We start from the raw sequence: 23365 nt of genomic DNA on the forward strand, positions 1-23365 counted from the left end.
CAATACCAATGCTGGCTTCTTTCAAAGATTAAAACAAAAAACCTTTCATGTGTGAATAACATGTTACAGGCATGAGAATTAGTGCTATATCTCATGTTGTTTTATTGTGTAGATTGTTGGAATGGATTTGGTTAGCTCACCTAAGCTAAATAAGACTGGAGAACGGAGGTCTGCAGTTTGCTTCAGGAAATTTCTGATTTCATCAGTGTGTGAATGGCCCCACCTCACCCTTGCCCCTCTCCACTGTTTTTGGGATGAAGAGAATGCTTAGGGGCAGGGGCGGTGGAGCATGCTGGCTGGGGCACCTGGACAAGGGTGAGGAGATGTTTTATTTTCACGGGGGAGGGGAGGGCGAGGTTAACTAATAGGACATTTGCCTGACAGCACCTTGAATGCTTTGTATGTTTTGAGTATTCTTATCTGTCTGTCTTGTCTATTTAGGCCCCAATCCTACAAATGGTAGTGCATGAACAGACTCCTGTGCCTACATGTGACCCAAATGAAGTCAATGGGGTTCTGCCCAGCTGCAGCCCAGCTGTTCTGCCCAGGTGCAGCAGCTGCCCACATGCTAACTGCTGTAGGATTGGAGCCTTAGATTGTGACCTTTTCAGGGCTTGGAGTATGTCTTCCTATGTGTTTGTATAATACCTAGCCAGATCTTGATTCCTGTCTCTGGGCATTAACAAGAATTATTTTATTTTATTATTGCTCTGTATGGCTCCAACTGAATTTAAACCCTGCTTTGAACCTGCAAACATCTACATGTGGAATTTTACTCTTTGATTGCCATTGAGAGACACTACCCAGCTCTTATATAACCCATCACCAGTAGATCTCAGAGTGCTTTACAAATACAGATATGGAAGTGAAATGCCCAAGTTTACACATTAGGCCAGGGGTAGAGATAGGAACAGAATCCAGAATCTCCTGACTCCCTGCCTGATACCTATCCGCTGAGCCAAATTACCAGAATGTGTTGATTTGTGAATAGCCAGCTCAGGCGGTAGCTGCTTAGATAGCAACTCTTCCACTGCTCCTTTCCTAGCAAGAAAACACTTGTAACCCTATTTTAAGAAGCTTTGAGTTTCCTCAAACTTTAGCCAGTTCTTCAAAGTAGGTTAATTTAACATTTGTGTGTACTGCTAGATCAGGCTGGGATGGAGAGTATAGCAGGAGGGGCTTGGCTAATCAGAGATAAATCAGTGGAATGTAAGCCAGCTGGGAGCTCCATGTTTCTGGAATGCTTTGGTACCATGAAGATTCTGTCACAGAAACAATGCATTTTTGAGAGTGGGAGGAGGAAGAAAGAAAAAGGCAATATAACCTCAGTTCTGATTACTCCTCCATCTCTTGTAAACTAGAGATCTGTCAAACTGGCAGTGCTCCAGCGTAAAGCTCTTTCCATTTAATTATAAAAAGTGAACAGTTTCAACATGTATAGTTTCTTCAGCATGTGCATCAGTCACTTAGTAAGTTAGTTGACATGCAGCAGAATGTGTGTTTTGTATAAATAGTAGCCTGCTTTTTAGTTTATTTGTGTTCATTTTGTTATGAATGTGTTTAATGTAAATGTAAACGGTCAAATCCATCCCGGTATATATCACTGGGCTTCAGTGGAGTTTCACCGGAGATTAATTTGTTATTACTATTGCTCCTACAATGTGCAAGGGGATGTTCAAACACAAAAAATTGCGTAGTCTCTGCCCTGAGTAAATGGGACTTGAACTCCTAACAAGTTTGTCAATAAAATTAACTGAAGCATAATATAATTTTATAAGAAAATCACTAACTACAGTTTTTGAAATAAGATGTTTATTTCATAGAATCATAGAATATCAGGGTTGGAAGGGACCTCAGGAGGTCATCTAGTCCAACCCCCTGCTCAAAGCAGGACCAATCCCCAATTAAATCATCCCAGCCAGGGCTTTGTCAAGCCTGACCTTAAAAACGTCTAAGGAAGGAGATTCTACCACCTCCCTAGGTAACACATTCCAGTGTTTCACCACCCTCCTAGTGAAAAAGTTTTTCCTAATATCCAACCTAAACCTCCCCCACTGCAACTTGAGACCATTACTCCTTGTCCTGTCCTCTTCTACCACTGAGAATAGTCTAGAACCATCCTCTCTGGAACCACCTCTCAGGTAGTTGAAAGCAGCTATCAAATCCCCCCTCATTCTTCTTTCTGCAGACTAAACAATCCCCGTTCCCTCAAGCCTCTCCTCATAAGTCATGTGTTCCAGACCCCTAATCATTTTTGTTGCCCTTCGCTGGACTCTCTCCAATTTTTCCACAACCTTCTTGTAGTGTGGGGCCCAAAACTGGACACAGTACTCCAGATGAGGCCTCACCAATGTCAAATAGAGGGGGAATCTGCTCGCTATGCCCCTACTTATACATCCCAAAATGCCATTGGCCTTCTTGGCAACAAGGGCACACTGCTGACTCATATCCAGCTTCTCGTCCACTGTCACCCCGAGGTCCTTTTCCACAGAACTGCTGCCAAGCCATTCGGTCCCTAGTCTGTAGCTGTGCATTGGGTTCTTCCGTCCTAAGTGCAGGACCCTGCACTTATCCCTATTGAACCTCATCAGATTTCTTTTGGCCCAAACGTCCAATTTGTGTAGGTCCCTCTGTATCCTATCCCTGCCCTCCAGCGTATCTACCACTCCTCCTAGTTTAGTATAATCCGCAAATTTGCTGAGAGTGCAATCCACACCATCCTCCAGATCATTTATGAAGATATTGAACAAAACCGGCCCCAGGACCGACCCCTGGGGCACTCCACTTGACACCGGCTGCCAACTAGACATGGAGCCATTGATCACTACCCGTTGAGCCCGACAATCTAGCCAACTTTCAGCCCACCTTATAGTGCATTCATCCAGCCCATACTACTTTAACTTGCTGACAAGAATACTGTGGGAGACCGTGTCAAAAGCTGTGCTAAAGTCAAGAAACAATACATCCACTGCTTTCCCTTCATCCACAGAACCAGTAATCTCATCATAGAAGGCGATTAGATTAGTCAGGCATGACCTTCCCTTGGTGAATCCATGCTGACTGTTCCTGATCACTTTCCTCTCATGTAAGTGCTTCAGGATTGATTCTTTGAGGACCTGCTCCATGATTTTTCCGGGGACTGAGGTGAAGCTGACTGGCCTGTAGTTTCCAGGATCCTCCTTCTTCCCTTTTTTAAAGATTGGCACTACATTAGCCTTTTTCCAGTCATCCGGGACTTCCCCCGTTCGCCACGAGTTTTCAAAGATAATGGCCAATGGCTCTGCAATCACAGCCGCCAATTCCTTTAGCACTCTCGGATGCAACTCGTCCGGCCCCATGGACTTGTGCATGTCCAGCTTTTCTAAATAGTCCCTAACCACCTCTTTCCCCACAGAGGGCTGGCCATCTATTCCCCATGTTGTGATGCCCAGCGCAGCAGTCTGGGAGCTGACCTTGTTAGTGAAGACAGAGGCAATATTTGCCCCCCTGCTTTACAAAAAGGAAGTCATTAGCAAAATTAAAATTTTATATCTCTTCTAAAAAAGTATAGATTTATGGTTGCCTTCCTTTTACCACCCTAACAACCCTAACAGAGGAAAGAAATTAAAAAAAAAATCCTTATCCCTTGAATCTCATTTCTCCTTATTAACCCCATTATTTCCCTCATGATTTTTTGGTGTTGGTAAATACAGAGATGACAATAGAAGGGATAACAGCATAGCCTGCCCTTCACCGGGTCCAGTAATTCCATGATCATTGCATTCAAACATAGGATGGTTCAGTTTAGGAACACCAAATTGGAACATATTCTTTTGGATTGTATTGGGGTGGAGGAGAGGTAGCAGTGTACTGGGTGGGTTTTGGCAGGTGGTGAATGGATTCAAGTTGGAAATGCTTTTATTTTCTTAAAGGATCCTCCTCCCAAAGAATCCCTTTTGAAACATGAACCAATGGACTGGCTCCCACAGGGTTTTATGATCAGGAAAGGTTTTTATTCAGTTCAAAGTTGGGCACTTGGTAGGGGTTGAACAAAACCACATGGGCACAAGTAATGCCAAAGATATGGGTATGAGACACATGGGTAGGAGACATATGTCACTGGTTGGGGGTTAGGATGTGGATGGGGGAGGGGAATGTGTCACTGCATGTCTGTGGTGGAAACATATCATTGGCTGGTGGTGGACGGCAGTATGTCACTTGCTGGGCATGTGCTTGTTTCTCTCCCTCTTTGCTCAGTGGCTTTCCCACTTCTCCCCTTGCTCTAAAACTTGTAATTCTCTTTGGCATTCTTGCTTCTCCCCTCCCTCCGCAATGATGTCCGGTGTCTTCTCCTTAAACTCAGGTTTGACTCTTTGATGAGCCTAGTGCTTTGTTTCCTTGTTGGTCTGATTATTGAATTTTCCCACTACTACTATCCAGTGGATTATTTACAGGTGTTGCGACACCCTATGCTTCATTTGTGGTGGTGGAGGACAAATTCCATAATCAGACAAGAAATTATGCACTGGGACCCAACACAAAGACAGTTGTTTTCTAAAGTGAGCATTATGGTCGCGCAAGGATAGAGGTGGAGAGGGAGTGTAGAAAGTCAGAACAAAATGAACCAGAACAGAACCTATGGTTTCAGTGTAATCTGCTGAGGCACTGGGACTACTCTACCAAATCATGACAGCCCCGGGCAAAACGGACATTTAGTCTCCTCCTTGACACTGCAAGTTCCCACAACCTTTCTCATCTCAAATTAAAACCAGAGTTACACAAGAAAGAAAAGGCAGTAGTTGCATACAGATAACATGCTAAACAAATGCCTTCAATAACCAATTGCTATCATGACCATTATTCTAAACCACCTTATACACAAATCCATATTAAAAAAACTAAACAGCTATGTGATCGGAACATTTAGGATGTATGGTTAAACACTCAGAAGTATGAGATGGCAAAGGTAAGGTTGTGTACTGAACCTGAGCCCTGTCCAATATATGTGTATGAGCTGGTCTCTCTAACAATGCACAGTGTGACAAAGTAGCCCAATGGTGTTGAGCAGGAAGGGGGGATATGTGACAAAGTCAGGCCGGACAGCTGCAAGAGGGTGTAGGAAGGCAGATATGTTAGCCTTAGAATGTTAAAGGCCCTCTTCCCTATAAGATGAGAAGGGGTTACCTCAGGTCAATTAGGAACACCTGGATCCAGTTAAGGGCTACCTGAGACCTTTTAAAACCAGGAGGGCGAGAGAGACAAGCTGCTACCAGGCTAGTGGCAGCGGGGAAGTAAGCTTCTCCAGGAGGGAAGGCTGTGCTCCTCCCCATAGGGGAAGCAGACAAGCCTGAGTGCCTGCTAGGTTAGGGGAAGGACTGACATCCCGGGGCAGGCTACAGAGTGACACCCAGCCCCAGTGAGGAGGCAGGGGAAGGTATCACCCTTTGGTTTTTTTGTGTATGGGACTCTTTCCCTTTTGTTTGGTGGAGGATCACCCTGTAGGCCTACCCTGAGGCCTATCCAGGAAATATGGCCAAAGGAGCACAGAGGGGGGAGGACAAACGCTGCCCAGAGTGGCGTGGGGCTGATTTACCTCAGGCCCACCATCGCCAGAGGGGGAAGTGCTTGATCCGGCAAGATGAAGGAGGTGCCATGCCACAATAATAACTTCATAAAAAATTTTCTACAGCCTTAGATACATGTGACATCTTCTAGGGTTTTGTGTATGCCAGAGAAACAGAGCCCAAGATGCACAGTGAATGGGACAAGGGTTCTTGTGAGCCCTTGCCTTACTCACTGCAAAGCTTTCAACCTGTAGAAAAATAGTATGGTATTGTATCATTATGTGATTGCATTATAATGCAGATGCAGAAAGGGGCAGAGGTAAAGTTGCACACACACAACATTGGCAATTCCTAAATTTTGCGTATGCCAAACAAACATCATCCAAGATGTGAGGCTGAGACAAGACCTTATGCATACCACATAGGTATATATGGGCTGAGACAAGGGATTTTCTCAACCCCTAGTTTGTGCCTCTGCATTAGGTATTTCATATGTGCAGTGCATACCTAGAGACATTTACGTATTTGAGTCTACATTCCTGCCCTCTCAAATCTCCTTGGGGGTGTTGACTGGCTATATTTTTCTTCACTTACTGGCCAAAACGGTGTTATACCATGTGAACTCACTAGTGCGGAATAATTATTGCCTTCTCCCTCAGAGGTAGCTTTAATTTAGTGGTGTGTCAAGTGGTTCTTGTATGTATACCAGTCATGTTTTAGTTCCTTGTGAATGAATGGGGGTGCTAGAGAAACATAAGTCATTCTCACACTGTTACTCATTCACTCCGAAAGGTGTACGATTCGCCATGCTAGGTCAAACCTGTGGCCCATCCAGCCCGGCGCTCTGCCTCTGGCAATAGCTAATGCCTATGCTTCAAAAGAAAACAAAAAGCCCCATAATACACCTCGTCAGTTGTGCGAAGAAGCTGTACATTCTCGTTGAAGCGATTTATTTCAGAATGACATGTCCTCCTTCCTAGAACAAAAATAAAATAGCTGGATATTTTCTCTAACATTATTAATTATCATTTTTACTTTATTTATTTGCACTGAAATAGAGCCAAAAGGCCCCAGTTGAGATTGAGGCCCCAGCATACTGTACAAACAAAGGAAGGCATGGTCCTTGACCTTAAATCCATACGATTTAAATAGGTAGGCTTGTCCTGTTTGTGCCGTTTTAAAGTGACCCTTAATTCCTAAATGAAAGACCTTTTTGCTTTGGCAAACAGTTTGATTAGCAGTCCTTTTAGTTATTAGAAAATTCCTCCCTCAAGGTGCTTTCCATTCCTGGTGTGTTCCGAAACATCTTTGCAGACACATTCCTGACTTGACAACAGTTACACTTTTCAAACTCTTGGAAAAAAATACTTTTCACATGCCTTTCTCTCATTCCATGTGTAGTTGTCATTCTTCGTTGGCTGCACACAGTTCAAAGTAATACTTATTATTTTCTATTCAAACTGGAATAAATGGAGGTCTTCCAAGAGGCAAGCTCCTCATTTTGTGTGCATGTGGGAGGAGGGAGAGGGAAACGGAGTGGTGGTGTTCAGGATATGAAAAATATCGAATGCATCATGTTGAATATTTTACCTGTTGCAGTTTTATACTTTGATTTCCGTTGCCCTGTGTACAGCAGCGTTCTTGTAGCTGTCCAGGCTGCCTTAATCTTCACAAAGGAGGAGGAGTTGCTTTCAGAGCTTTTTATCCAGATGAATCCCAAATGCTTTCTAAATTACCAGTCAGTCTTTGTCTCTCTTTTGCGCCTGCTCGCTTATGTATGCTCATTTAGGCTCAACGACTGATTCCTGGCCAGGCTACCAGGCCAGCTATGCTACACAATGTTGCTTAGTGGAGTCATAGAACATGTAGGATCTGATTGCTGCACTGAGTAGCATTAATCAATCAACTTTGTGCATGGATCTTAACTGAGAGAGGGATGAGACTGTGCTTAGAGCACTCCTGCTGTCATAGAAAATGTTAGGGGTCCAGGACATACAGCTTTCTGTGTAAAGTCCTGAGAGCTTGGTGCCATAGAAAATGTTTTATGCGCCTAGCAGTAGTGCTCATAAGTGCATTTCTCCAAGTTCCGATGCTGGCAGGATTGCTCATGGAACATCTTGGCTCCTACTGCTCTGCTTTTCCACCACATAGACCACATAATAGCAAGAGCAGGATTTTGCCGTATATCTAAGTGCTTGCCCATAGACAAAAGTCACACCAGTAAAAGCTTGGTTGGCATAGTGCTACCCGCAAATCTGTTTTGGTGGAGTGCACTGTGCCGATGTGTGGTGTTCTCCCAGAGATCTGCACTGCTTGCAGGCTCTCTGCTTTAATGGAAACTTCTGATGTGTATTGTGGGATAACCTCTACCATAGAGAATTCTGGAAATGTGAGATAAAATGCCAGAATTCCCTTTGATCTATCCCATAATTCACCTCTTTGTTGTGCCTATTTCTGAACAACACACTAGAAACATGGATGAGGACTGCGCCGCTCCAGTTCATTAGGAGAGAGAGATGCTTTTCACAGGGAAAGGGAAATTTATGTAACGGCTGAATCATTGCCAGTATTGGCCAAGGAAGGCTTGTTTGTGATCTTAGTTTTCTTATAATTTACAAAAAGTGATTGCAGTAATTATCACGTATAATGCATTATCCATTTAAAGTCAGAAATAGGACAGACATAATATACCAATGAGTTTGTCAGTTATCTTTTTGAGTTTGTCAGGTGATTAGATTTAACTACTGAGTGCTAAACTGTAAGCCACTGAAAGTTTGGTTTCACTTTGGTAACTTGTCATGTGCTTGCTTCTAATTTGCATATAAATGTATACATTTATATGCAAATAAACACACAAGCACAATAGTTGCTTGTATCTTCTTTGCTGGATGACTAGAAATAGCTTGTTAATTGAATTTACAGGAAATGAAAACAAAACAGCAAGACATTCACTATGCCATTAAAAAGGAAAAGGCATGGGGCCTGATTCTCCACTGTGTTACACCAGCTCTAGAGCTGTACAACTCTCTTGGCTCCAGTGTAATTACACTGGTGTAAAACTACTGTAACAAGTGTAGCACAGTGAAGAATCAGGCCCTTGGGTTCTGGCCTATTAGAATCATTAGTCTTAACAGGGGGTATCTCCATATCTAAGATCAAGCACAACAAAGTGGGGGTTGTGATCTGTTAGGAGACCATACAAAGTGTGTGACCCTCATGTCTGACTTTGGAAGCTACAACTTTAGCTGTTGTTTTCTTATTTTTATCTGCATAATGATTTCTTCACCATCAGCTGAAGGATTCACTTCAGCTCTTCTGAGTCTGCAACAGCTCTCATTTCAGTTTGGGCAGGGGTTCCTCCATTTGTTCTTCACCCAAGCCTAAAGCTGTACAAACACCTACAACTAGATGGTGTTTGATGCACATTAGTTGTTCCACATGGCTGTATAAGATGAGGCTTTTATTCTCTTTCAGCTGACTAATTCCTTGGTCTTCACAACAGGTCCATTACCAATGCTGCTGTTCTCTTGTTTACATACAGACATCTGTGAGGGGATAAGGAGGAAGGACTAAGAAGAGTTCCCAGGCTTTGTAATGCACTTATGCTTCTTCTGGGATGCTAACTGCAGTGTGCTCTGTGTTAATAAAACTCAGTTTCAAGTGTTGCTGTTTAAACATCTGTAGAATAAACTGAAGAAAAGAGTTAATATAAAACCGTAGCTCATATACAGCCTTTCAAGTGACCTACTGTATTAATTTATTCCAATCAAAAATACTTCTTAACTTTTTTCCTATACATGATTTTCTTACTGGGCTACTGGAGACTTCCTCTTCATCTATTAGTTTAATTATTTTTAAATATGGCCCGTGCATGCTGTGGGGAGAGAGAGGGAGAGGTTTTTAGGACAATGTTCAGACCCTCACAAGTAAGATTATTGTAGCTGAGATGCCATTAGGGCATACTAATATTTTTAGGACCAGTGACAGGTCTTAGTCCCGTCTCTAAATCCAACCAGTTCAATCAGAAACAAAGTTAAACAGGAAGAGAAGCTTCCTGTCTTTTCTTTTTTTTTTAATCTCTAATGATTAAAAGGAAAAGAGTAAAGTTGAGAGGATGAAATAATTATTTCTTCACTCGCATACAGTGCGCAGGATGACAACAAAGCTTCCTATACTGGCTGCTGTCCTGTCATGCTACTATCTGATAAACTGGAAAAGCTGCCTCAGGAAGAGGGGCAGTAGCAGACAGTTCTAAAAGGTTCTGTGGAATTGTTTAAAAAACCACAGTTATAGCAATTCTGATGATTTACAGATTTTTAAACATGTAGGAAAACCAGTGTTTTCTAGACTAGGTCCCTGCTAGACTACTAGCCGATCTCTAGACAGGGATGCAGAAAAGGACCTAGGGATAAATGGCAGATAAACCCAGGACTAAAGCTGGCTGGAAAAAGAGTGGGACATACTTTCTTCAGAATTTGCCAGGTCATCAAAATTAAAATGTTTTGTAGAGATTGTTAGATTCTGATGGACTTCCAATGGAACCTAGGCTGGAACCTGGCCTGCCAGGCACGTTCATGTCTGAAACCTGCCTGGTTTCCTGCCAGCTTACCCATGTGACTTCCAGGATCTGTGGCTCCAGCTCAGGCTGCTGGGTGGGACTGCCCCAGAGCTAGGCTCCAGTCATATTCACAGAGAATTTAAAAAATTTTGGTTTTCAATCCTAATTGGAACACAATACCAGATTTCAAAATATCTAAAACCTCTGTAAAACAGAATTAACTCCCACGCGTATTTCTCCCCCTCTCCCCTTCCCCCCAAGCTCTATCAAGGACCCAGAATCTGGTAAAAAGTTAGCCATAAAGGGACTTGCAGTGTTAAAGGGACCTAAAATATCACTGCCACCACCAGAGGACCAGCTGACAGTGGGCAATGGCAAGGCAGCTCAGGAATATGTTGGTTAAATATATTCTCCAGGCAGCCTGTGTTGAACATCCTGTGGAGCTTGAGCTGGCGTCACCCTGTCGAAACTCCTGAAGGATGGCAGCGTACAGACATTACTCTTCCATAGCAGCCTATGAATGCTCTCTGGAGTTCAGCACACATCCCATTGCAAGTGAATGAAGACACTAGTTTAGAATACAGCTTTGAATCATGGTCTTCCTCTTCTTCATGGCTGGCTGTTTGGTACGAAGAGACTCATTTTCCCTGCTCTGAGGGAGAAGAGTCACTGGTAACTCGATGGAGAGCACAGAGTGGTTCGATGGTTCCTACATCCCCAGTCCAATTGTCAACACTTATTGGCAACCCTACCCCAGAACCCTATTCCACATTGAGAGAGAAGGCCACTCCCATCTCCCTCCTACCCAAGGTACAGTCAAACCTAATGTAAAAGTGAATCAGCAGGTCTCATTTAGCATCTCTCATTTAGCACCTCTCAGCAGGTCTCATTAAGCATCTCCAGGTACATTGCTTTCCACTTACTCTGCTGGGTATCAGACATAGTACACCAAGCACCAGCCAGGTTTATAGCACTCAGAAGTGAATGCGGCTTGAGAGCCATAGGTTAATTCTCACTGAGTTAACCAGTTTTATGAAATGCTTTATGATCTGAGCACATACCTCATTAATGTGTCAACTACTCTCTCAGGCTCTTGCATTGTAGGGTGTGCTACAGCATGTCCTGTACACAGCTCAGATAAAATAGGTAAACAAAACAAGCTGGGTCTGAGCAGATCCCAAAATGTAAACCACACATAAACACAAGGGATTAAAAATGTGCTCTCTGGGGCTTTTCAGCAATTTACATGGTTATAATATGCAAAACTTCAGGGGGTGACTTTTGTTTCTCAACTGTAGTGTGCAGTAGGGCCAGTAATTGTACACTACACTTTGTTACTGTGTGTGTGTTGATAATGAACATATGGACAAGTAGAACTTGAATGCTTTCCAAACTGTTACAATCTCATTTTATTGTGCTTGGTATGTGATTATCCTCTGGCCTACATGATAGTTTTACAATTTAGTAAAGGGTACATAGACTCAGTCAGGCTTCTTGACTGAATTTTTTGTCTATAACAGAATAAAAACAAAACAGAAGTAATTTGATTTTCCTTCTGTAAGCAGTGTCAGGATGAGCTCCACCCTGACATCTGGTGGTGAGGTGTGGCAAGTTGTGGAAAAGAACTTCAGGGGCCGATCTCATTTGCATAGGCACACCCACCACGCCTAGAATGAGACCATAGCTGCCCAAATGGTCACTTTGGCTGCTGTGGGATCCCCAGTGTCTCTGTTATTGGGGCAGGAAGAATAAATTGCTATTACCCTGATTATGGGAACTGTGCTTGGAACTGTACGTGGCCTTTTGTTATGATGGAGGGATTCACCATCAACTAAGTAGCACTCGCTAGGCAAGGGTCATGGGTTCCAAAACTGTGTGAATGGAGAGAGGCTGGGGACAAGTATTAATACTTGGTGGTATGGGCCCCTTGGTGAGGGCCTTACATGCTGATTGCACTTCCTCCTCTCTCCACTGTGGAATATCAGAGCTAATTTTGATTTCATTAGAAGTCTAGTTATAGGCTGCTGAGCTCACTTTGGGCTGACAGTGCACCAGCACTGGGGCTCCCCTACTATAAGCTGAATTCACCTAAGAGCTGAAATCACTGAGTGTTGTGTTAAGTAGTGGGGGAGCCTGAAGATATATTGTGGAGCAATTTGCGGGACGGCTGGTGAAGCAGTTTGACGCGGAGCAGTGTGTGGATGGCAGGAGCTGCTTGTGGGCCGTGGAGCTGAGTGAAGGAGTTCATGGGGCGGCTGGCGGAGCGGAGCGCAGCTGAGTGAAGGAGTTCGTGGGGCGGCTGGCGGAGCGGAGCGCAGCTGAGCGAAGGAGTTCGTGGGGCGGCTGGCGGAGCGGAGCGCCGCTATGGAGCTATGGGGCGGTCAGCTTCAGATCACGTAAGGTGCCTCTTACCCCCGTCCCATTTCCACCCAGATTGGGAGGTAAAGCTCCGCCGATAAACTTTCGAACTCTGGGGCTGCCCTGACCAGGGACAGAGACTTTTGGGGCATTGGACTTTTGGGACTTTGGGTGATTTGGGGTTGCTGGACTCAAGAACCAAAGGGAAAAGGGCATGCCCCAATTTGCCTGGGGTGGGGTTGTTTTTGCTCATGGGTTGTGTTATGAATCCTGTTGGTGGTGTTTCCCCAGCATAATGCCACATTGTTTCTCTCTGTTATTAAAAGACTTTTGCTACACTCAGACTATGTGCTTGCGAGAGGGGAAGTATTGCCTCTTGGAGGCGCCCAGCGGGGGTGGTATATATTGGTCCCAGGTCACTGGGTGGGGGCTCGAGCCGGTTTGCATTGTGTTATTGGAATGGAACCCCTAGATATTGAACCCGGCCCTTGTTGCTGCCAACTCTGACGGGCAGAAGGGTTACACTTCTATGCCAATTGATTCTGCATCATTCTTCATATCACTTAATTTTTTTTCTCTGTGTCCTCCTCTTTCCATTCCTCTTACCTTCTAGTGGCGAGAATGGTGACTGAAAAAATGGGGGTAACGGCGTTAAGAATTGTTTTTAAAGCATCAGGGAACTTTCTACAATCCTAGCCAATTATGGCACAGTGTTACATTGTAAGACATATAGCTACCTGTATATGGTTAACACCTTTACCTACCCTACCTGGTATTTGCTCAGCCTCTTTGATATTGCTCTGACCTGGCTTTCAAAACAAACTGCAGCTAATCCAAACTGGGACTTTAGCAGTCTGAGTATGGATGCAGGATAGAATGGTTCAGTGGGCAGAACACTCACCAGACTAGGAATTTTGGAACTACTGAGGTGCTTTCATTTGCCTTCCATCTATGGAAGTTCCTGGTATTCTTTTTTTGAGCTACATCGGTTAGGCCACAATATATCACTAATTCCAGCACTGCTGGTTTCCCTGAACTTAAAGCCTGTAGCTTCAAATTCCACACCAGGACTTGGGTTCATAGCCAGTGAGTGCTGATGCAGCACACACCCCATTGCAGGCTAGTTTAGAATACAGTTTTGAATCATGGTCTTCCTCTTCTTCATCCCCACTTCTGGCTGTGTGGTACGAAGAGAGACTCATTTTTCCTGCTATGAGGGAGAAGAGACACTGGTAACTCAATGGGATGCACAGAGTGGTTCGATGGTTCCCACATCTCTGGTCCAACACTTACATGCAACACAATGCAATATCATGTGGTACAGAAAATTCCTGCTGCTCTATGTAAACAGGTGACCTTCCCAGCTGGCATTAAAACAAAATTCACATGCTATTTAGGGTCAAAATCACCCGCTTTCCTAGGTCATGGCTTTACTAACAAATTAATGCAAAATAAACAATATAAACTCCAGCACAAACCACCTTTCCATGTAACACAGCATATAAAGTAGCATTGTAGTATTGTTCGTCTGTAAAGTCTCATTGAAATGAAATGAGAAACTGGATGAGAAATTAAACTAAACTCTCTTCACACCATCTTGAGTTGGATGTTTGTGGTGTCTTGGTAGTTTTTTTAAAAGGGTCTTGGCCAAATGGTCTTCTAAACAAAGCGCGTTCTAATGCCTAGGGTGATGAGTTGTTGAACTTGTGCAGACTTCTTTGTTGGCTGTGTTGCTGCGCTATCAGAATGTAATTATTAAATACTTTGAAAAGTGCTTTGTTAGGGACTTTGTGCATTGCATGACCCTGATGATATCTTCCCTGTCAAGATTGTGCCAGAATTCTGCCTTGTTGTGTGCAGGTGTGCTGGACTGATGAGGTCTAAACCCCCAGCACATCCATGCATGACAAAGGAAGGATATAAATTTACCCCTCCACTGAGCAGTGAACTAGGCTAGAGTGCCTGGCTAGAGTGCCTCATGGGGCTCCATGGTCCCAAAGGGTGTTGGTTGATGACTTGGGGGTCTGGCTAAGGCTTGGTCTACACTACAGAGTTAGGTCAATGTACGGCAGCTTATGTTGACCTAATTATATCAGTGTCTGCTCTAGAATACTGGTTCCACTGAAGTAAGTGGCCTGCTACACTGACATAATTCCACTGCCACAAGAGGCATAGCACTTATGTTGATGTACTTAGGGTGACACAGTGTGCATGTAGAAACTGTTAATTACATTGGCTACTGGCTGTCATTCTTGTCAGTTTCATGGATGCCTCTGGCTCAGAACAGAGGATCAGAGCAGGAGCCTGGGGTTCACAGCTGGAGCCATGAAACTGATAAGAATGTCAGTTTCACTGCTGATTAGGCTCTATGGTGTAAAATTGAGCCCATCAGTGGGCTCACAGCTGCACACCACCCCAGCCGTCAGTTAGGTGCCAAGCTCACAGCCGGAGCCCCATCCCCCACCACCCTGAGGTGACAGCTGAAGCTGTGAGCCCTCCTGGTAGAAAACCTAGTGTTCTGCTAGGGTAGAGCCATTCAGTGTGGATGGCTCTTGATTGTTCCATCACAACTTTCCAGAAATAGTTCCTCCGCTGGATATGTCTATGCTATCCGCACAACAGTGGCACAGCTTCAGCACTTGCAGCTACACTTCGTAATGTAGACACTTACTACAGCATCAGAAGGGATTTTTCTGTCACTGTAGTAAATCCACCCCTTCGAGGGGTGGTAGCTAGGTTGATAGAAGAATTCAGCTTCATCTACAGTGGGGTTAGGTCGACCTAACTACATTACACAAGGCATGAAACTTTTCACAGCCCTGAGTAATATAGCTAGGTAGACCTACATTTTAGGTATAGACCAGTAAGGGTCAAGTACTTGCTACAAAATAAGTGCTCTAAACCACCCTGAATGTTACATTCAAAGTGGAGGTTGAAATACAACATGATGATCACAAAATGGAATTCATTATTTGACATAGACATATTCCCTCTTCCCCATCTGTCACACATCCTCATATGCCAAACAGTGATTGGCCATCGTGTGAGTGAACAAACCTGTATTCCCCTTTGCTCCCTCTCTACAGCGGCCAACCATAGCTGTGGTACTTGCATTGCATTGTGTGTAAGGGCACAGCAGGGCTAGCAGCTCCATGTGCATCTTCTAAGGGCTGACACAACAGCTGTCTGAGACACTGTGCCTACCGGAGTGCCCCTTGAGGTGGTACACCAGATAAGAAATGTGCAGAGGATTTAAGTGGAAGGGTTAACAAATTGGAGCTCTTTCCACAAAAACGATCAGCAGTGAAATATTTAACCACGTTGACATATAAACCATTACAATCAGATTTCCAAGTCAACCATCCATCAAGATGAACTAACGTAGTTCATGGCTCACTGAGCTATTGCTTCAGACTGTCTGCAAACTCAAAAAACACTGTGTCAGTTTACACTGTTGCTTTCACAACCAAATCAGTTAGAAATGTAATTTTATTTTTGGCAGTTTTGATTCTGAAGCACAATTCTGTAGTCAGGGCAGGATACTGAGGCAAATAATGCAGCTGAAGAATCACGGAATGCATGAGGCTGTGGTTACAAATGTATTATCAGGCCCCAAATTCTCAGCTGTAAAAATAAGCTCAGTGTCTTGAGCAGTATTAAACAAATGTAAATAAATTCAGGATCCCTTCAGCGTTCATGCATGTCCTTCATTTTCAGACCATTGTAGTCCAAGTTTATTTAAAGAGTTTATTTACAGTTTTTGAGATGATACAGAAATGTTTCAAACAGCACTCTTTCTCCAGGAAGAAAGAACAGTTGTTTCTCAAAGTCTCGTATCAAGAAATGTCTGGTCCAATCAGTTTCTAATGTTCAAAATTAATATATACCTTAAATAGAAAATAAAAATCTACACTATGCTGAGACTAAGCATGAGAAATGTCATGCCAAAAGCAGGTTTTTGGAGAAAGTACAGTCTAAATTTGGGCTTAGAATGGGAATTATCTTTCATTCTGGACTATGGAGTCACTTCTGAATCCGTAGGTCATATGTAACTATTTGTGTAGATATAGAGATATACATTTTATATGTGCATGCATGCATACTGTAGAATTGTTCATTCTAGCAGCAGTTCGTTTTATAGCAAAAAATCAGCCATATCATTTACACTAATTATTTATACAAAAATTCGGGAGTCATCTACATATTTCCCCTTAATGTCAAGATTTTTAATATCTGTGTACCAATTTTCTGGATTCTGTGGGATATATTGTCCAGAGTTCTCCTTAGCAAAACTTTTTTTGCTCAGGACAAAATCCTGTTATCAGAACAATATTGCCGAGTGGGGAAAAGTGCACCAAGTCAAGCAGAATAGGGTTCACATCTGTCTGTGTACAAAGGAGCTGGCTTATCAGGATCCCGGTAGGGTCAAAGGTGCTCAGTTTGTATTGAGCAGAAATTTGGCAATGTTAGCTGAAGCTAGGCAAAGGGGCAACATTAGGGGAACAAACTGGTGGAATCGTGGTGAGACAAAGGATAAAAATACCATTTAAACAAGTGCCCTTGTGTGTAGGATAGGGGAAGAGCCTCGCACTGCCAGGCATGCTCAGCAGCCCGTATGGAGTCCCACAGTCTGGACAGGCTGTGTACTTATGGCGCACTAAAGCAAGGCCCTCCTCAGCAGCAGCAGTCAGTGCCTGTGTCACAGCTAGTCAGCCGTACCCGCAAAGGCTGTGAGAGACTCCACAACCCAGGGCAGGACCTAGGGAGGAAATGCTTCTTCCCTATTACTCCATCACGGGGGTGAAGTCTCCTTGCTAGTCTGATAACAGAAGAAAGAGTGGGGTTGAATGGCCTCATCTGTAGACCTGGCTGCCAGCTCTAAAAGAGGGTAATTGTCCTCCCCTGACTGTATTTTCATTGTTGGTGCCCCCTTTTGAAATTGAATTTTTGTTTTAATCCAGGCTTGATTATTTCCACCAGAAATAGTAAGCAAGGTATTTCCTCAGGAAATTCTGTAACTAAAAAAGGACATTCTTGTATATGTACTGAGATTCTTAAAGGAAAGCATTCTTTCACTCCATGCAGGCACTCCTCACAGAACGACTAGAGAGTTGCTGTCACAGTGTTTATATTATGTTGTTATAAACATAAGGTGATATTTCAACTTTGTTCATAAATGTTAGAGCGATATAGATATATATCATGGCGTGTGTGTGTGAATATATATCACTTAGAGTATGTCTCGTTGGAAAGATTAAGAAATACACTTTGACTGAAGCTTAGTGTGCCAGCATTTCATATTTTGGATAAATGACTGAACTTGTGTGAAGATGTTTCATCTAAATCTGATTCTAAGAAATGTTGAGCTTCATTGAAATTTAAACAGAGTTGAACGGGGTTTAGATTACAGAAGTTGGGACTATAATTTTAAAAATGGCTAAAACACTTATTGTACAAATTGGGCAAAACAGAAGAACAGCCACCCACCAGTGTACATGCCATGAAATCAATTGATTGACATTTTAAAGTGTTTTATTTACAGTTAGATGTTTGATTCTCACAAGGCACTGTCATGTTGCTTTTTATTTCAGGACTCGGAGTCCCTTGACACATACATCCAGAACACTCTCTCTGCATTATACCCACCTTTTGAGGCCACAGCTGCCACTGTCCTGTGGCAGCTTTTCAGCATAGTTGAAAAGCTATATCGAGGAGATGGCCTCAGGTGCCTAATTGATTTCCTTGTCCCTGCCAAGAGAGCCTTACAGTGCATTCAGCAAGAAACCTGTGTAAGTATAGCTTACTCTGGCAAAACAGAGACCTCTTTTGTTCCTGACTTGGGAAAAGAGATAAGATGGAATTTAATCTCTGATCTAGAGAGCTCTTTTACTCTAGCAAATAAAATTTTGGATAACGAGGGAACAGTGCAAATTCTAAAGGTACCAAGGAGAAGAGCGACAGAGAATTATTTACCAACCTTTTTAAAACTGTGTCCGGAAAAGGAGTTAACTTGCAAAACCCGAACAGGAAATTAGCTGCAATCTACAGAAGTTGTTGATAGCAAAATTTGGGAAGGAAAACATGGTCTTTTTAACTGATAATTATTTTAAATATCCCAGTGCAGGCACTGAAATGATAGAGGACCAAGGTAAAATATTTGCAATAACAAAAAAAGCGTAAGTCTGGAAGGTATTTTTAAAGACAGCAGATATTGTAGCAAAGAAATTATTGTGGTTATTTTCTTTTCCAAGCTGTCTAAAATCCTGTCCAGTGATGTGTCTGGAGTATGGAGCTGGCTAGGGCTGTACAGTCCACTTGGGGTTCATGGCCGCAGAGGTTTGTCCTGATGGGTGACATCCTCAGTGTTGGGGGGAGGATTTTTCCAGCAATTGATTGATTGACAGACAATTGGAGGGAACCTTGGAGGACTTACACTCCTCTGTCTCAGCACTCCTGGCTGGCATCTCCGATATGATATAGCTGACAGGAAGTAGAGAAGTCAAGACCCAGAAGAACTACCATTGCATGCAAATGGCAGATACAAGCACCCTGTCAGCTCCTCCACACTCCAAATAAGACATCTCCCCATTTAAGTTTTGTAACTACAGGGACTCTCTTCTGACCACCTTCTCTCCCTGCAGCAGTTCCTCAGAGCTGACTGCAACCCTAGTGAACACTGTGGGTCCGTGATGCAGGAGAGAAGAGCATCAATCGATGGACAGAGCAGAGGGCTCCTTTGCATGAACATACCACATCCACAGTTTGGTTCCACATCATGCTGCATAGATGCAGCTCTCATCTGCCCCTATTCTGTATTCAGTCTCGCCATCCTCAGGGGTGGAATTATTTATCATTCACATACTGTCTCTTTTGGTGCCTAGCAGCAAGGAACTTCTCTTTATTATGGTGGTCCCAACCTGAAATATAATGATACTGTGTCTGGATTAGCTTTTTTTTGAGACATGCAATAGAAATATTCAAAGACAGAATTTTAGGAATCTATTTCTCTAAAATGGGAATCAACTCCCCTTTTTCCTTTCCATTCTTCAGTACTAGTAATATAAACATAGGTGAAATATGACTTTCATTTTCCCCAAATTGTTATATACTGTTGGAGATTTTCAGAAAATGCTAATTGTTGTCTCTTCTCTGGGTTGTCTTTTCCACCTGAGTAGTTTCATTTAGATTTCTGATGTGTTTACACTTGGTAAAAGAGTATCAAATACTTAATCCTCCCTCAGAACTTGAGGATAGACTAGATGATCTTTTGAGGTCCCTTCCAGCCCTACATTTCTATAACGTCTGTGAAATTTGCCGTCCAACTAATCTATTGCCTGTCTGGTTTCATTTTTCTCCCCCTAGCTTGGCATGTTCGGTGAGCTTCCTTTCGACTCTTTGGTGCATGATGCTCTTGAATCATTCTCCCCAACCTGTTAAAATAATAATGCTGCTTGGTTCAGGTTTTTGGCATTATCAGCAGGCTGCCTCTGGCTTTCCATTCCTTTAGCTTTAAATTTTAAAAAAAGTTGTTGTTTTTTTTACCATCATTAGGTTTTTCCAGAGTGAACTACTGTTGTCTTTCTGCAGACCTCCACTGCCACAACTTTTCCTGCTTGCTGCTAAGTGCCATGCTCAGCTCTTGAGATCCAGAGATAGCATTCAAATTAGCAGTGATGCTTGTTGGTGAGCAGGCAGGAAAGAAAAACGAGCTGGATATACTTTCCCAGTATTTTTGTACCTAAAAAAGGATTGGGGTTCTGTCTGAGGGGTGGGCTGTGTAACAAGATAGCAGGTTTCTCTCTTGACCCACTACTATTAGCAGATGTTAGAAACCTGCATAGAACTCCTGAAGTTAGTAAGTGTGGCTCATTAACTCCTCCCAGGGTACACAGAGAGGCTGGAGTATCTCTCAGGGCAGAGGTGATAAGAAGCTAAGACAGAAGAGATCCTGGAAAGGAAACTACTGGAACAGCCATACTCGGACAGGAAACGTGGGCTTACACGGAGATTTAGGTTGTTTGTTATAAGTAGGGCTCTGTGTCTGTCATGGAGGTTGTAGAAGTCACGGATTCCATGGGGTTCTTCCCCTGCAGCGGACCCCCCAACTCCCCACCAAGATTCAATCATGAGTATTTTTAGTATCAATCATGGATAGGTCACGGGCCATGATTTTTTTTGTTTTTTGCCTGTGACCTGTCCATGACTTTTACTAAAAATACTCATGTTTAAATTGTAGCCTTAATTATAAGCCAACCCCCCAAAAGAGGGGTGAGTCTGGACACTAGGTCAAAGTCAGTGTGTACTTTTGAGGACGGAGGTGAGAATTAGATCACTGACAGACTGTTCTTTCCATCCTTAATATGTCTTGCCTTAAGTCATGCTGTATTACAGCTGCATCTGTTGTCTTCTCCTGTGTTCAACTGAGGAAGGAATTGAATCACCATCCTGCTTTATCGTTCCTTAGCGAGTTATTGGAAGTGCTCCAAAGTAGATATGACTTACGTAATGGATAGTTTATGTACTTGGTTTTCTTTGTTGTGTTTTTATTGTAGCACATTTTGTTTTGATGTAGGGTTTTTTGAAGACACTGAGTTGTATATGTATTTGTCCATTAGGTGGGGAAATTATTCTTAGATCATTCTTTTAAATATATTTTTTAGCACCTAGCAATATGTCTTTTTTATGTTTGTATTTTGTCATGTGGCTTTGCTACAGGTAACAGCTTTCATTTAACAAATTTCTTAAGAGTCTTACAACAGAAGTATTCCCAAACAAAAATCTTTAATGTGAAGTGAAGATTGCAGTCAGGTATCAGAGTTCTGAACATGTACTACCTCTATGTTTCTGTTTCTCGCTCACTCACTCAGAGACCCAGGAAATTCAAAGTTAAGGTTGCACTTATAAGAAACCCAAATATTTGAAATTATGGAAATTCCCAATTAAGATAGCCAAACTACTTTTTAACTCAGCACTTGTAGAGATGCCAGGCTACCATTTTCCCTCCTTTGCAGATGAAGTATCAGAAGTAGATGACAAAAAATGTGGGTTTTATAACTATCAGAGGGGTAGCCATGTTAGTCTGTATCCACAAAAACAACGAGGAGTCTGGTGGCATCTTAAAGACTAACAGATTTATTTGGGCATAAGATTTCGTGCATAAAAAACCCACTTCTTCAGGTGCAGATTATAGATACAGGCATAAACGTATATAGGCACATGAAGAGAAGGGAGTTACCTTACAAGTGAAGAACCAATGATGAAGGCCAATTTAGTCAGGGTGGATGTGGTCCACTCCCAATAATTGTTGAGGAGGTGTCAATACCAAGAGAGGGAAAATTGCTTTTATAGTGAGCCAATCTCTCCCAGTCCCTATTCAGGCCCAAATTGATGGTGTTAAGTTTGCAAATTAATTGTAGCTCTGCAGTTTCTCTTTGGAGTCTGTTTTTGAAGTTTTTTTGTTGAAGAATGGCTACTTTTAAATCTGTTATTGAGTGTCCAGTGATATTGAAGTGTTCTCCTACTGGCTTTTGTATGTTACCATTCCTGATGTCTGATTTGTGTCCATTTATCCTTTTACATAGAGATTGTCTGGTTTGGCCAATGTACATGGCAGAGGGGCATTGCTGGCACATGATGGCATATATCACACTAGTAAATGTGCAGGTGAATGAGCCTCTGATGGTGTCGCTAGAGTAGATAGGGGGACAGAGAAGGCTGCCTGCATGCTGTGGCCCCACACTGCTCCCAGAAGTGGCTGGCTGCTGGCACGTCTCTGTGGCCCCTGGTGAGGGGGTGGGGAAAGGCAGCTCCATGCACTGCCCCCATCCCCAGCATCATCCCCATAGCTCCCAAGGGGTGCGCAGAGATGTGCTAGTAGCCAGCTGCTTCTGGGAGCGGCGTGGGGCTATGGCAGGCAGGCAAGCAGCCTGAGCCCTGCTGCGCCGCTGGCCAGGAGCCGCCTGTGGTAAGCGCCTCCCCGTCAGAGCCTACGCCTCACAGCCCCTCCTTCACCCCAACCTCCTGCCCCTGATCAGAATCCCCTCCTGCCCCCAAACTCCCTCCCAGACCCCGCACGCCTTCCTGTACCCCAATCCCCTGCCCCAGCCCCCTCCTGCACCAAATTCCCTCTCAGGAAAAAGACTTGTATACAGGGGCCCCACAAAATCTAATCGCCGGGCTCAAAGGAGAGTTAATCTGGCCCTGGTTAAGGTAGGTACAAATAGTAGGGGAGGTGCTCTCATTGCACCAGCTGTGGAGGAAGAAGAGCTGTTAATCTGTTTTCAGCAGAGGAGGGGCAATGTGCCCTATCAATCCCCTTTACTTTTTAATCCGTTGTCATGTGAAATCATAGGGCCAGATCTTAAAAGATGCTGAGTACCCTCTCGGATTCTATCATGGTTTGGCCCTTAATGAAGAGTGAGGAGTGGCTGCTTGTTTAATCATGAAATTGTAGAGTAATTTTTCCTGCAGACCATATACAAATATATCTAAGACGTTCTAGTTTTTGTGGTCAATGACAAGCTGAAACTGTAATGGGTAGATAAGGTAGTCTGGGTTTCTCAGGACAGCACTATATGGGCAGAATTAACGTAGTTTGGCTACCATGGAAACTGAACTCTGAGTTTTATGGGGGTCTGACGTGGTGTTCTGTTTATTTATGTTTGACTTGTTAATTCCGTACCCTGCAACCTTAGTGTCAAACCTGAGACATTTCCTTAGGTTTTGTTTTTTCCTAATATCCGCAGGAAAGGAGCCCTGTTTCTGCAAACCCTAGGAGGTCTGCAGAAGGAAAGGCCTGATCCAGTAGAGGTTGGGAGGAGTGAGGAGATTACCACCTTGGTCATTTGGCCACAGTATCATGCTAACTACAGTCTCCACCCACTCTCCTGTGGAGGAGAGTGCGGGA

The 23365-nt window shown here is 43.4% G+C and overlaps 1 protein-coding gene across 3 annotated transcripts in view; it reads left to right on the forward strand.

Moving 5' to 3' along the window:
* PLEKHG4B (pleckstrin homology and RhoGEF domain containing G4B) overlaps window positions 1–23365 on the forward strand; it is a 133418-nt gene that overhangs the window by 14594 nt on the left and 95459 nt on the right. For all 3 annotated transcript variants that reach the window (XM_084619709.1, XM_084619711.1, XM_084619710.1), the window contains exon 2: window positions 18051–18248. In XM_084619709.1, coding sequence (XP_084475835.1) covers window positions 18051–18248 — 198 coding nt within the window. The remainder of the gene's footprint in view (window positions 1–18050; window positions 18249–23365) is intronic.

The sequence above is a fragment of the Lepidochelys olivacea genome, assembly GCF_965140295.1.
Source record: "Lepidochelys olivacea isolate rLepOli2 genome assembly, chromosome: 2".
NCBI classification, from domain to species: domain Eukaryota; kingdom Metazoa; phylum Chordata; order Testudines; family Cheloniidae; genus Lepidochelys; species Lepidochelys olivacea.